Here is a 13,403-nt window from a genome sequence, read left to right on the forward strand (position 1 = left end):
TCCCATAATTTTTGATTAATCTGGCTCACAAACAAACAAATCAAACAACAATTAAACAGATAGATGAGGAAACAAAACCTTCTTTGAGCAGGTAGTGATTTCACATTATCAGGTCTTCAGATGTTGATTATTCCCCTTGTTTCACATTGTAATGTTCACTGGAGTACCGACAGTACGACTTGCTGAACTGCTTTGTCTTTAGTTTTTACTCATTTGAGGGAGAGGAGGATAATAAACATTTATTTATTAACACAACGATAGGTGCTGTGTCGGGATGATGTATCCTTAAACACTGTTCACTGAAAAGCTACAAAACTTATGAAGCCCGTGTCAGTTAATGTCAGCTAAAGTCGTCTGAGGTCACGGTTTCAATAGAACAGCAACATTTAGAATTCATCTGAAGGGAAACCTGTCATATGGCAACAATTTGGAGACATATACGAAGTCCAAAAATAACATCAGTTTCCCCTTAATCACTTGTGACACAATGTGCACTGTCTTTTATGACCAGGAATTCTCTTTTTTTTTATTGCTACAAGGTGAGGGTTTGCACAGTCACATGAACTCTGGACTTTTTGGGTAGATTTGGAACCTTTTTGAGTGGTCGGGCTATGTAGTTTTTGTCTGACACTTTGATAAAAAAAAAAATGGAATCTGCAAAATCACAACAATAAATCAGAGTCACATTTTCCTTCACATCCATCCAGTGTGTTGACAGTAAACCTCATTTCTAGTATAGTTCTCAGTAAAGGGTGCCTGGAGATAAAAACAAGATGCCAAACAAATTTCAATCTGGAGAGATTTAAAAGAGGAAGAGAGAATGACGAAAGTTCGAAGAAATGTTGCAAACAAGAGGGATAGAAATCGGAGAATAGACAGATTCCCAGTTGGAAGAAAATCACCATGAAGGAGAACTGGTGGTGGTGATAAGAATGTGGGATTTCTAATGAGAGGAAAACTTCTAATCAGAGGGTTTCAATAGAGACGGCCATGAACATTAGTAAAGCTCTGAATATGATTTGATCAATCAAATGCTTATTCAGTCTTTACTCTATCTCCTTACATTATGCCTTAACATCTTTATTCATATGAGTATGAATAAAGATGTTTCTACTTCAAACAAAAAAATTATTTGCTGCTCTTTGCTTTGTTCCAACGTATCTGCCATCGGTCAAACTGAAGGAACATTAACCCGAAACAGATATCCTTTTCAAGTCTCCCTCTTATTTCCCAGTTTTGAATATCCTGATCTGCTGTTTCGACATCTGTATGAAATGATTTATTATGTAGGTAATGTATCATGACATTAGACATTTTTATGCCGTGGCACGATGCATTATGTTTTCGAATTGTCCTTATCCATCCTTTCGTCCACCGCCATCCTGGAGAACGTGATATCTCAGGATAAAATTGTAAGTCATTTAACTCCAGTGAGTCAGAAATGAAGGATTAAATGTATGTGAGAACGAATGTCAGAGGTCAATTGCTTTAGGCTGGAGAGCAATAGCAGCCCTATAAATATGAACATCTGTTGCTGACTGTGGTACAGTTACACCATTGGTGGGTCAGCCAAGTGTTGGGGCAATCCTGAATGGCTGTTGCTCTTTCAAAATGAATTGGTGAACTGTTTCGATGATGTGATCTGGGGGCCTTTATAGGTAGTGTTACCAATTTAACACCTTTGTCGCTATATTTAACAACTTTTCAGATACCTGCAGTTACCAAGCAACAAATCTACAAGCTTTGACATGAGTGAGCTTCTAATTTTGTCTTCTTTTACGACTTAATGTAGCTAAAACCACAGCATATCTGGGATTTGGCTGAATTAAAATTAAAAGTGTGAGCATTGAAGGTAGGAGAGAAGGCAGAATGCAAATTCAACACTGTTTCAGGAATGCACTAATTAGTGTATTACATAATCTGGAGACATTTTACTGACTTTTGGAGCAGGTGTTCGGTTTTAAACATTCATCAAAGATGGTTCAGCCGTTTACCTATTCTGGTTCATTTTACAGCAACAGGAGGAGTGGGACCTGACAGACAAAACCCTACAGATATTTTGGTTATTATTTATTTTATGTTATTATTTCAAGAGATTAATCCACTCTTGGTTTGTCCTAATTGTAATAAGTTTATTCTTTATGGTGTAGGATATACTGTATGAAATATGCATGCAAGTGAAGCTAGGTGCTGAATCCTTAACAGCAGAAATCTAAAAGAATGTGAGCTGGTAACAGTTTGGGGCAAATTGACTTGTTGACCAGCATTAGTTTCCAACATCTGTGCATCATTTCATCATTGGAGCGCAGTCCTGCTCGTTATTTTTACAAACACAAGACTGGAATCTTTCCACAGAACAACCCAACACTTCTGTGATCCTGGTGGTCATTAATTTATGACTTTGATGCAAATTCTTTGCTTTACGTTTAGAGGCACACAATCACCAGAATGAAAGGTCCATGCCCTCTTATTTAAACATCATTGAATCAAAGTCACATTATCTTACACCCCTTGTTTACTCATATTTTACACACCTGAGGTAGACAAAATACATAACCAAAGGAATTGAAAATCAAAAGACAAGATACCAAGTTCATGTGAAAATTATTTTTTTTATTTTCTTTTATTTATTCTCAACTAGTGGCACATAAAGTGGATTAACATTGTTGTACCCCATCCTATGCTGTAGATTTACAAACATACAGTATTCGTTCAGTCAGTTCTCTTTGCGTCAGTATTGCAGTTAATCTAAACTGCACTGATGCAGCTGATAAACTCTTGTACAAGAGCACTGATAATTTGACGAACACAATACAACGCAGCATTTTAACAGTACAGTCTGTCACAGAAATAAAATAACAGATGCTGCTGTATCCCTCTGAGGGAATATTTTGGCTATTTGTTGCGTAGAGTAATTCCAAGAGTACAAAATGTAACTCAAGTAATTCCAGAGACTTGTGAAAACATGGTCACATTCCATTATGATTATGAAATATTCTGCACATTTCTCAGTATGTTTATTTCAGGCACAAATCTTTCCTCGTTGGAGTCTCAGAGGTCGGAAAGAAATGAAAACAAATGCTTGGAGCTGTGAGGCCCAAATAGTGGCACATTCATTTGTTTTTTAGATATAGAAAGCAAAAGTTTTAAGTAAGTAACAGTAAGTAAACATTTGCAAAAATGGATGGTAAATACTAAGGTTTGGTTGATTTAGGTGAAAGGGAACTATTGGCAGAAATTTAATGTAGAATAATCCTTATGATGTTTTCATTAGTTAGTTTCATCTAAATCGTATGAATGGTAGTTTTATTTTTTATTTTTTTACTTTATATTTTTTTACACACTGTACCTTTAAAGGTGAAAGTTGAAATTGCATGTTGCAGCTGAACACCCCTCACCTCAACCTCTCCTTCCAAACATGAAAGATGTGGTAGCCTTCAACTGTCAAAAAACTGGTGTTTAGTTTGTCCAGTCTGGACTAATGGACGGCCTCCGTAGAGAGGACCCTCCTCCATGTAAATATAAAGTATTTAAATATAAAGGGCCTTTTCTTAGGTAAAGAAAACTACAATTCATACAATTTAGATGAAACAAAAACATAATGAGGATTATTCTACATTAAATTTCTGCCAATAGATCCCTTTCACTTAAATTTTACACACTGCACCTTTAAGAGTGCTTGTCAAGGTATAAGATGTCTACAGTAAATCATTACTGAACATTCTCTTTTTTGGGCTTTCTCGTGTCTAACTCTTATCAGTTTGACGATAACAAGACCAGAGGACCTGCACACTCATTTGCAGAGTAGGATTCACCTAAACAACTTGTTAGTGCTCATTGAATGACTTCTGCAGTGTTAGATAAAGGTTTTAGCTCTGCTGTGTAGACAGCAGTGCTGTTGGTTCCTGGTGCAGGGGGACATTTTTGATTCCAGGGGAGGTCATCCACAGGCTGGCAGAGCAATATGAGCCGCTGAATATAGACCAGAAACAAGAAGTCAAATTACTTGTGCAGACAGGGCAGGGAAATATACTTTTCTATCCAAGTGCCAGAAACAGGTCAACTGGACTTGGTGGAGTTTCTTAAAGATGTTTTACCTCTCATCCAAGAGGCTTCTTCAGTTCTAACTGGCTGCTGGTAGTCCCAGTCTGGACCCACCCTACTGTTTGGTTTCACTGGGGGTCGTTATGGGTCGATGGGAGTGAAATCAACAGCAATGTGGGTCCTCTAAGGTAACCTCAAGGACTCCTAATGACCCTACAAGTTAAATAGCTGGGACTCCCAGCAGCCAGTTGGCCAGAACGGCACAGTAATATTGTCCTGCTTAAGTTCAAAATCAACAATGACAAGGAATCATGCCCAAGTTCAGTCCATCTGAAGACATGAGTCCGGTTAGCAATGCATAATTCTTAGAGAACATCCCACCAGCACATCTGGTGAGCAGATGTGGATTTATGGAACCAGGAAATGACTGAAAACGAATCACACTGTCTAGATTCATGAATGTGAAGAAACCTATAACCCATGGCCAAGGTGTTATTCAGTGGAGCTCCATACTCCCATTTTAGTAGGTTTCATTTATATTTGGTTGGTTAGTTGGTTTTAATATCACCATACATTAGGAGGACATATAGGAGATTTCTGCAAAACTGTACATCTGGAAAAGGTTCTGCACAAACAGAGAAATGAACAGTCTCCTGTCCCTCTATGAACCTAAGATTTGAGCAAAGCAAGAAAAGACTTTCACACAGACCCAAAAGATCCTGTAACAAATCAAAAACATGATTTTCCTTAGCAAAGTGTTAATGCCGCAGGCACCACCCACCCCCCTTTTTTGTAGTATTGTGAGTTATCCTAAGATGTGGCGGGATTGGTTCCAGCTACATGTGTGGTCTGTGTAGCCCTCAAAGCTGCACAAGTATATTTTTATCATCAACAAGTACAAAATGAAAAGTTTGATCAGAGGTTTACTTCACAGTGTTTAAACAATTCAGAGAAATGAGAGGATCGTGCTCACCTGTCGTAGAGTGCCTTTTCCCTGCAGCACTTTCACTAACACAAACAGTGGAATGAGGGAGAGGGAGGCGGTGGCAATGAACCAGCCCAAGATGTTGGCCCACAGTGGATAAACATACGTGTTATTGAACTTCAGCGGGGAGTATTTGACAATAGAGAAGATGAAGGTGCCCTGTGAACGGAAGAGAGAAAGTGGATTAATGTTAAGTTAAATGTTGTGTGTAATTTATAACTGTGACTGTGGGCTGAGGTGGTCCTCTCTTTTCTCTGAGAGGTGGCAAGAAACATTTTGGAAACAAGACAATCAAATGACAAAGGACTCACAAAACAGGTGATGGGAGTAATGTAGCACCAGCAGTATTTCATTAATGGGTATGGACGATAACCAATCATGTCTGTGATGTTGTTATAGAAACGATCAGCACCTTGAGGTAAAAGAGAAGATCAGAGAAAGGTCAATGTCACCTTTGAGATTAAATCTATCACCACAGCAAACCTCCATACAGGTGTCGTGACCCCATTAAAAACACTTTTAACCTTTTTCTCATAACGTGAAGGATCTAGTCTTTACTACAGTAGGTTAGTTGTATTGTGTGTGTGTGTGACTTACCATAGACCCAGCCGATGCTGACAGACTGAAAAAGGGAGAGGAGGATCAGCGTGGTGCCACTGCAGACATGATGATCCAACAGCTGGAGCAGGTACATCCCTCCCTAAAAACAAGGGCAGCGATAACAACCTTTATCAGTATAAACCAATCAACAAATATTAAGAGCTACATCAACCAAATTACCATCAACAAAAGGATCCCTCGCAAATCTTCTGGAAAATCAATCATTAAAAGCAAGCAATTATCCTGTGACCTACATTTCAATTCAAAAAGTCGTATCCAGCAGCGGATTCACCTACATTTCCACTACTTGTAGTGATTTTATATTATTGTAAAATGTGAGTGGAAATCTCTATGTGAGATGGAGCTTTTTTTGACAGCTCTGCAACTCGTCTTTTTGTTGATGTATCTAATTGTGGTCTATGGCTACTGGTGAAGATTATTATTGATCAAAATATTATCAGAAATCTGGTCAGACAGACTCTGTAGGGTTTGGCATTTTTCTTGCTTGCTCTCTCGCAGAGTAATAGGTCGTTCTTTATTTGAAACCTGGCTGAAGGCTCGCCAGTACTGTGAATATAGTATTCATTGTGTTTGGTTGAAAACCTGAGGTCCAAGAACTAACCTCAGTGAACAAAAAGACCAAGAATTATCGCACTGCGGTTGTATGCCTCTGCCAACCACTGCAGTTTCTGTTTACATATTTCTACGTACTTTTTCCCAGATTGATATGGGTCACTGTGACCTTCGACCACTGGAACTTGCTCTAGCAGCCAAGGGGAGAGTGAGCAAGGGGCTCTATGTTTTCTTTTGCCTTTGTTTTCATTTGTCTACTTTTATAATGATAAAAACAATAAAAGTAAAACGATAAACTTGATTTCTATAGCACCTGTCATACAATAGTGTTGAATAAAGTGCTTTACATCCAATAAAGATAAGAAAAAAGAAAAAACATGTTATAAATGTAATTTATATAAAAGAAAAGATTTTAAGTAACATAAAAACATGTTAAAAGAAAATTTAAAAGAAAAGGAAAATAAAAAGGCAACCAGTGCAAAGCAGCTAGAACTGGTCCAATGTGTCCTCTCCTCTTGGTTCTTGCTAACAGCTGAGCTGCAGAGTTCTGAGTGAGCTGGAGTTTCCCTATTGTTTTTTTTGGGAAGCGTGTAAATAGTCCATTACAGTAATGTAGTCGGCTAGAAATGAAGGCAGGAATCAGATTTTTAGTATCTGTCTGATTTATAAATGGCTGAACCTTTCCAATGTTTTTATGGTGGAAAAAATAGGTTATTATCGGCCAGAGTCTATGATAACACCTAGACTCGTCCCTTCTGATCCAAGGAGTCAGATGAGTCAGATTACTTTTCAGTGTGTATCTTTTTGATTTTGGGCCAACTAAAAGGATTAGTTATACCTCTGATTGAGGTGACTTTCTTTTTGAAGAAAAGGGCTGCCAGTGAGTTCCCAGCATTCTCTGTAATAATCTTGGAAAGGTAATCCTGGTTTAATAGAGCAACAGAATTTAAGGCAGACAGGGGGGTGTTACTGAAATGTTCATGACTGTATGGTTAAGTTGATTTCCTTATATTACAGAGCTTAAGGACTTTTAACTTAAGAACTTTTCAACCAGAATTTCAACTTTTGTATAAAATATACAATGATGACCAGAGATAGTTCACATACTGAACAATTCTCCATGTTTAACACTCTTGCATACCAACTGTGTGGAATAGATCTCTGCGACCTCTCCTCAATTCTGTTTTATCGCACTGACTGATAAAACTTTAACGAGGACAGGTCTCTGTCATCATTGTTGCTACACCATGTTGTTCAGCCATGCTTCAACCAAGAACATACAGCCCAAATGATTATAATTTAACTGTTGACTGGAGTGATTTGTCAGACGAAGATCTGACATTAAGAAGAGCTAACTTCAGCTGTCGTGATTTTATGCCTCTTTGCTGATTTTCTCTTCTTCGCCCTCTGTACTTCTAACCAGTTTCTAAAGCAAATAAATTGCTCTGTAAATGCTATGGCACAAAACACTAGGGAAGGGTTATGTAAGGGTTTGGACTGTATTACACTGACCTCTGTTACCAGTAAGAGTCCCAGCAGACAGCAGGAAGTGCAGATAGCCAGCAAAAGCAGCTCACGCCTACAACCCTGGCGCAGGTGAGCTGGGAACAGATCAACTAGTGATGTCATCAAACACTCCATCCCAACAAACTGGAGGGAGTCAACGAGAGGAGAGAGTCAGAGCTTAGTGTATTCATTCATTCATTCAATCAGTCATTTAACCATTGTTTCAATCATTCACATGGGGTTTCGCCAGTACCTGACTATCCAGTCCGAGCAGAATAATCATGACGAAGAAACACACTGACCACACCTGAGGCATGGGCATCATGGCGATTGCACGTGGGAAGACAATGAAAGCCAACCCTGGTCCTACACACACACACGCAACCAAACACAACAAATAAATTAAACACGATGGACAACAGTGTAAACATACAAAACAACTTGATGAAGTTAGCAAATGGAGGAAGGATTCCCATTCAATTTTAAATGATTTTAAGTATTTTTATAATCAAATTATTGCTGCATGGGGAAAAACAAGTAAAACACAAGGACTGACAGAAAACACTAATAACTAGAGGCAGATTGTACACAATAAAACTGGAAATGAATCCCACACTTGAAATGTCTTAAATTCTCACTTTCATGAAATGTGAACTAGTGCTAAAGATGCAAACATAACGCAATGTGTCCGTGCTCAGCAGCATAGTTTAGCATGTTAGTATAGGTAACATTAGCACAAAACAACAACAAATGGTCTGCTAAATTAAAAGTGAGAGGATTTTTTAAATGATGGTGGTTCATCCTGAGGGAACCATGAATGTGTGCCCCAAAGCAACAAGTGGGAATTGTTGAGACATTTTTCTCAAAACTCAAAATTTCCATCAGGGCAACGATGTACAAAAATTCATGAAACAAAAAAGTCCAACAGTTTCTGACTTATTTAAGTTTGGACTAAAGTGGTGGACTGGCCAACAGACCAGCATTACATGGTTCCATTTGCCACAAGTTAAAATATCAAGGTGGGGAAAAAATAAACCCATGGCGTAAGGAGTTTTAAGTCTACCAGAAAAATACGACTTTACCAAAAGCCAGACAGGAAATGTACAATTGTCAACCACTTAACTGATTCGGTACCTACCAGATTCTGCCACCTCCGAAATATCCACTCCTTGTTCATTTGTCATAAAACCCAAAACAGAAAAGACGGCAAAGCCTGCCACGATGCTGGTGACACTGTTCAGCAGACACAAGTAGAAACAGTCCCTGAAAGAAAAATGAATCCAGTTCTAGAAATGTGTATGCAACTGTGGAGTGGATGCATGGATTGAAAGTGTTAATTTTACAAGCCAACAAAAGGATCTCTTCTTTCCCCATTAAATGATTGATCTTGTTTAATGTCAACATCAGACTCTATTTCTTGGCTTTGTTGCATCAAATATAATTTGAAAAGAAATAAAATTGCCCACGAAAGATACTTTTATTTCCTCAAAATGATTTAAATGATTCAGGGGAACATTTCATTCACAGCAGGGTAGTGTAGATGTGTATTAGTATTCCTCTTACCTGTAACAGTCATTGTTGTAAGTGTTGTAACTCCCAAGAGAGGTCAGGAACCCAAGGCCGATGGCATAAGAAAAAAGGATCTGAGTGCCAGCATCCATCCACACCTGAAGAGAGCAAACAAATGTGTGTGTGCCTCTGAGAAATCAACATACCGGTAATCGTATCGGACGATAGATTGTTGGATCTGTTCTTACCTGGGGGTCTGAAAGGCGAGAGATGTCAGGGTAGAGGTAGTAAATGATTCCATCCATTGCCCCAGGTAGAGTAACTCCGCGTACCAGCAAAACAAACAGCATTAAGAAGGGAAAGGTGGCTGTGAAGTAGGCTGCCTGAAAGAAAAGAGCATCACTATCTGATTAAGTTGTTCATAAAAGATTGCTTTACAGAAGCCAAAATGATTTCCTCAAATGTTGTGAATATGGGCTATACAGATATAATTTGATTGATTGAATGAAAAGACCCAGAAGACAGAAGTAAAACGGTGGTGCTTTTCATCAGGTTCATCTTTTCATCACCCACTTTGAGGGTATCAAAAAGTGCAAAACTCTTCATTCATCCCAAAATGTGTTGTGATGAAAAGATTATGTGAGCCACTTGTAAACATCTGAAAGACTATTTTCATCTCAATCGTGTAGTTATTGCCAATACAACAAAAGCTACTGTAACTTAAAATGAACACACAGAACACCCCATAATAAACAGGAGCTATTTGCGTGAAAGACAAAGATCGATCATGTGATCACTTTGACAACTTTAACAGCCTGATAAAGGTGCATTTTTGCTCACATTCAGCCAAGAGGAGCAAGTTTCTAACACAATTCTTCTATCTGTAAACACACATGAACATGAGATACTTCAGAGGACATTCTATCATACTTGGATGTAAACAAGGTCAGAGGTAGAAGTGGAGCTGCATGTTTAACATAACGACTATAGAGCTGAAACAATAACTCCAGTAACTCCAGTAACTTGATTACAAACAATTATCTATTCAAATTGTTTGCACCAGAGCTTCATTTAATCTCTATAGTGGACGACTCAGTGGTCACCGTGTTTCGTTCGTCCTGTTGTGGTGCACTGTCTCAATTGTCTTGACTGCGACGCCTAGTCTCAGTCTAATTAGAATTGTTTCACACTTCTAACCTGAAACCTCACAGTCTTCAGTCAGAAGTGAAGAATATCTGGATGAGAGGTAAAATATCAAGAAAGACATTGCCTGTGTCCAACTTTGCAACTCCTGAACATACAGTACTTGGGGTATTTTGTCTTGAATGTTGTTTCGTGTTTGAGCAGCGAACCTTTCCTGTGGACTTGATGCCCTTCCAAACGCAGAAGTAGCAGATGACCCATGTCAGGATGAGACACAAGACCAGTTCCCACCTCAGGCTGCCCACTTCCTCGATTCCATTGGAGAGTTTCAAAACTCGCCGCCTGGGGAGAAAAGGGGTCCGATGATGGAGATGAGAGGGAGAACAAAAAAAACTGACAAGTAAAAGGGAGGGGACGGAGGTTAATTATAATGGAAAGTAGGTGAAACTGGATTTCCGTGTGAAAGGGTGGAAAAGGAGAGAAACAAAGGCAGGTAAGAAAATAAAAACTTGGGTGGGAAATGAGGGGAAGGAACAGATGATGAGGTGAGAATCAAAGAAGGAATATAAAAAAGAATTCAGTTCAACTTGTTGAAGGAGTTGACTACGTGCTTACTGCCAGAACTCCACAACAGGAAGAGTGCTGTTCTCTTTGGCCATCATGCTTAGGCTCAGGTTTTGATGGTTAAAGTCCAAGCACGAGTCTAATTTGACAGAAAAGAGAGAAAACACTGGGAATGTAAAAACGCCCATTTATAAAGAAACATTTTTCAAATTCCATATCATAAAAAAAATATGAAACATGCCCTTTCTCTGAGATAATAAGATGAAAATTGTTTTGTTAATGTGTTTATCAAGTTTTTAAGAGTCTATAAAGGAGGCTATAAAATCACAGACTTGTACAGTTCAGGGAAACTCTTCCTGCTTAATTTTAGGCGATGTTATCAACAATAACTCACACCTATACAAGTGTCGAGATCCCCCTGTTACCTGTGTTCCAGTAGTGTCCACATGAAGCCCAGGGTAAATCCTGGCTGAATGATAAGAAGAGGTAAAAGAACGCCCACGCCATGATGATGATGTAGGAGGTTGCGCTAAATGCGATGATTAAGTGACTGGCAAAGCCCATGCCTGAGGAAAGAGAGAAATCTGGTGACTCAGAGATTTATCATCTGTTGAATGAGGAGTGATTAATGCGCAGACCCAAGTTCCAAACCAAACGATGCTGCAGTCAAAATGCCAGGTGCTGCGTTTACGCACGCTGTCCAGTGTGAAGAAACCACACATTTGATGTATTCAATGCAGTATCATTATGATTTACAAAGTGAACAACAAGGGGAAAAAATAATCGCTCTTTATTTACCCTGAAAAAGTGGACAAATCTTTTTCCAGCACGTGATTCCCCCCTGGTTGGTGTATTGTCCTAAGGCAGTCTCAAGGAAGAAAAGTGGGATACCGCATGTAAACATAAACAAGACGTATGGGATGAAGAATACACCTGCAAGACAGAGAAGATCTTCATTTGTTTGGACAGAACATTTGAATTCGGTTGTAGTTTTCCATTTCAGTTAATTCGCACTTGACAAATGAGCGAAAAAGTTGCTGCGTAAAAACACCCACCTCCGCCGTTTCTGTAGCACAGGTAAGGAAACCTCCACACGTTCCCAGGTCCAATGATCGCGCCCATCACAGTCAGGATGAACTCAGCCTTGGATCCCCAGTATCCCCGTCCCTCCAGCTCTTTGGGTTTCTGTGCGTATCCGTTTGGCACAGCAGCGGCGTACGCGCCATGTCCATTCTTTCCGTTCTTCGTCATCGCTCGTTCCAGTTTCCCAAAGGCGCTGTGCTGCTTGGGCTTATTTCTGTGCGCAATCATGCAAATGGAAATGTGCAAAGTCTCGACGTGACAGCGGCTCTTATATAGTCACTGTCTCTCCCTCTGCCTCCTCCGTGGGGCCACTTCCGGTGAAAACTCCGCACCCAGACAAGACCAGGACAGAATACAACAAGCAGATGTTTAAGTTCTTCTCATTTTATTTACTATCGCCACGCAGAATGAATGACATTTCCAAAACAAGGTCTGGATCCTATATGACGGCGCTTTTTGATGCTGAGATTGTCACTGATTAGCATGAGTAATTGTCCCCCGGGAGTCTGAAGATGTCTCCCACAGCCTCCCCTTATATCTTCCTCTGCTTGCTTACATCTTAATGGTGCACAGATATAATGTATTATACACTATATATACATAATACATTATATAGTGGCATTTGCAGTGTGTGAGGATATACAATCATTCCTCAACACTCAGGGGACCCGTTTTTGGTTGAAAAGGCCCACATTTAATTTTAATGCTGGCCAACATGGTCTTGATTATATATCTGAAATGAAATTATTATTTTTTGAAAAGGAATGGCAATTTTACCAATTTCTCTGTAAACAGAAAAAAAACTTTTTGCTGCCTGAGCTGGTCATTCAACTTCATTTGTTCCATTTAGGATAAATGTCCTGTCGCAATCATTTATAAACCCTTGACTGACCAAGCTGCACCAAATTGCACATACTCTCATACTCGAAATTTGTGTTTTATTTTTCGTTTTAATCATGTTGGGACTTGCTATTTGTGAACAATAGTTGGGCAAAAACCCAACTATTGGCCCCGTGAGCCGATAGCCAAATGTATCGAATGCCCAAAGGCACACCATTTAATGGTGCCACGCTTAAGGTAGTATAACCCCGACAGGTAACCATCTTTGCCACTCTTTAGCTCCATTGACTCACCACTGCCCTCTAGGTCAAACTGCAGTAATTGTTAGATACAGTGCCATTGACAGTCAGTGGCCAGACTGTGCACAGCAGGTTGTCGTCACATTGCAGGAACATGTCTTGATTCAGCTTGTTCCCTTTAACACTTGACCCTAAAGAAGAAAGGCTGTCTTTAAATGAGTCCCCCGACGGCCCCCTGTGTGAGCGGCCCTGCACAGTGAGCTGGAGGCGGACTGCGGTGCTGAGACCAGTGAGCTCATCCTGGCTGCACGGGGAGG

General features: G+C 39.6%; 1 protein-coding gene across 1 annotated transcript; it reads right to left on the minus strand.

Moving 5' to 3' along the window:
* Positions 1 to 2,592: 2,592 nt before the first annotated feature.
* On the minus strand, positions 2,593 to 13,402 carry LOC109635837 (sodium- and chloride-dependent GABA transporter 2-like). Its single transcript, XM_020097270.2, has 14 exons — positions 11,980 to 13,402; positions 11,723 to 11,857; positions 11,350 to 11,490; positions 10,976 to 11,063; positions 10,570 to 10,702; positions 9,466 to 9,600; positions 9,272 to 9,375; positions 8,847 to 8,971; positions 7,962 to 8,074; positions 7,715 to 7,852; positions 5,627 to 5,729; positions 5,341 to 5,441; positions 5,018 to 5,188; positions 2,593 to 3,972 (listed from the first exon to the last, which is right to left on the minus strand). The coding sequence occupies exons 1-14, from the start codon at positions 12,233 to 12,235 to the stop codon at positions 3,835 to 3,837; spliced, it is 1,881 nt and encodes a 626-aa protein (XP_019952829.2). The 5' UTR covers positions 12,236 to 13,402; the 3' UTR covers positions 2,593 to 3,834.
* Position 13,403: the final 1 nt, after the last annotated feature.

This window comes from Paralichthys olivaceus, chromosome 15 (assembly GCF_024713975.1).
Source record: "Paralichthys olivaceus isolate ysfri-2021 chromosome 15, ASM2471397v2, whole genome shotgun sequence".
NCBI classification, from domain to species: Eukaryota; Metazoa; Chordata; class Actinopteri; order Pleuronectiformes; family Paralichthyidae; genus Paralichthys; species Paralichthys olivaceus.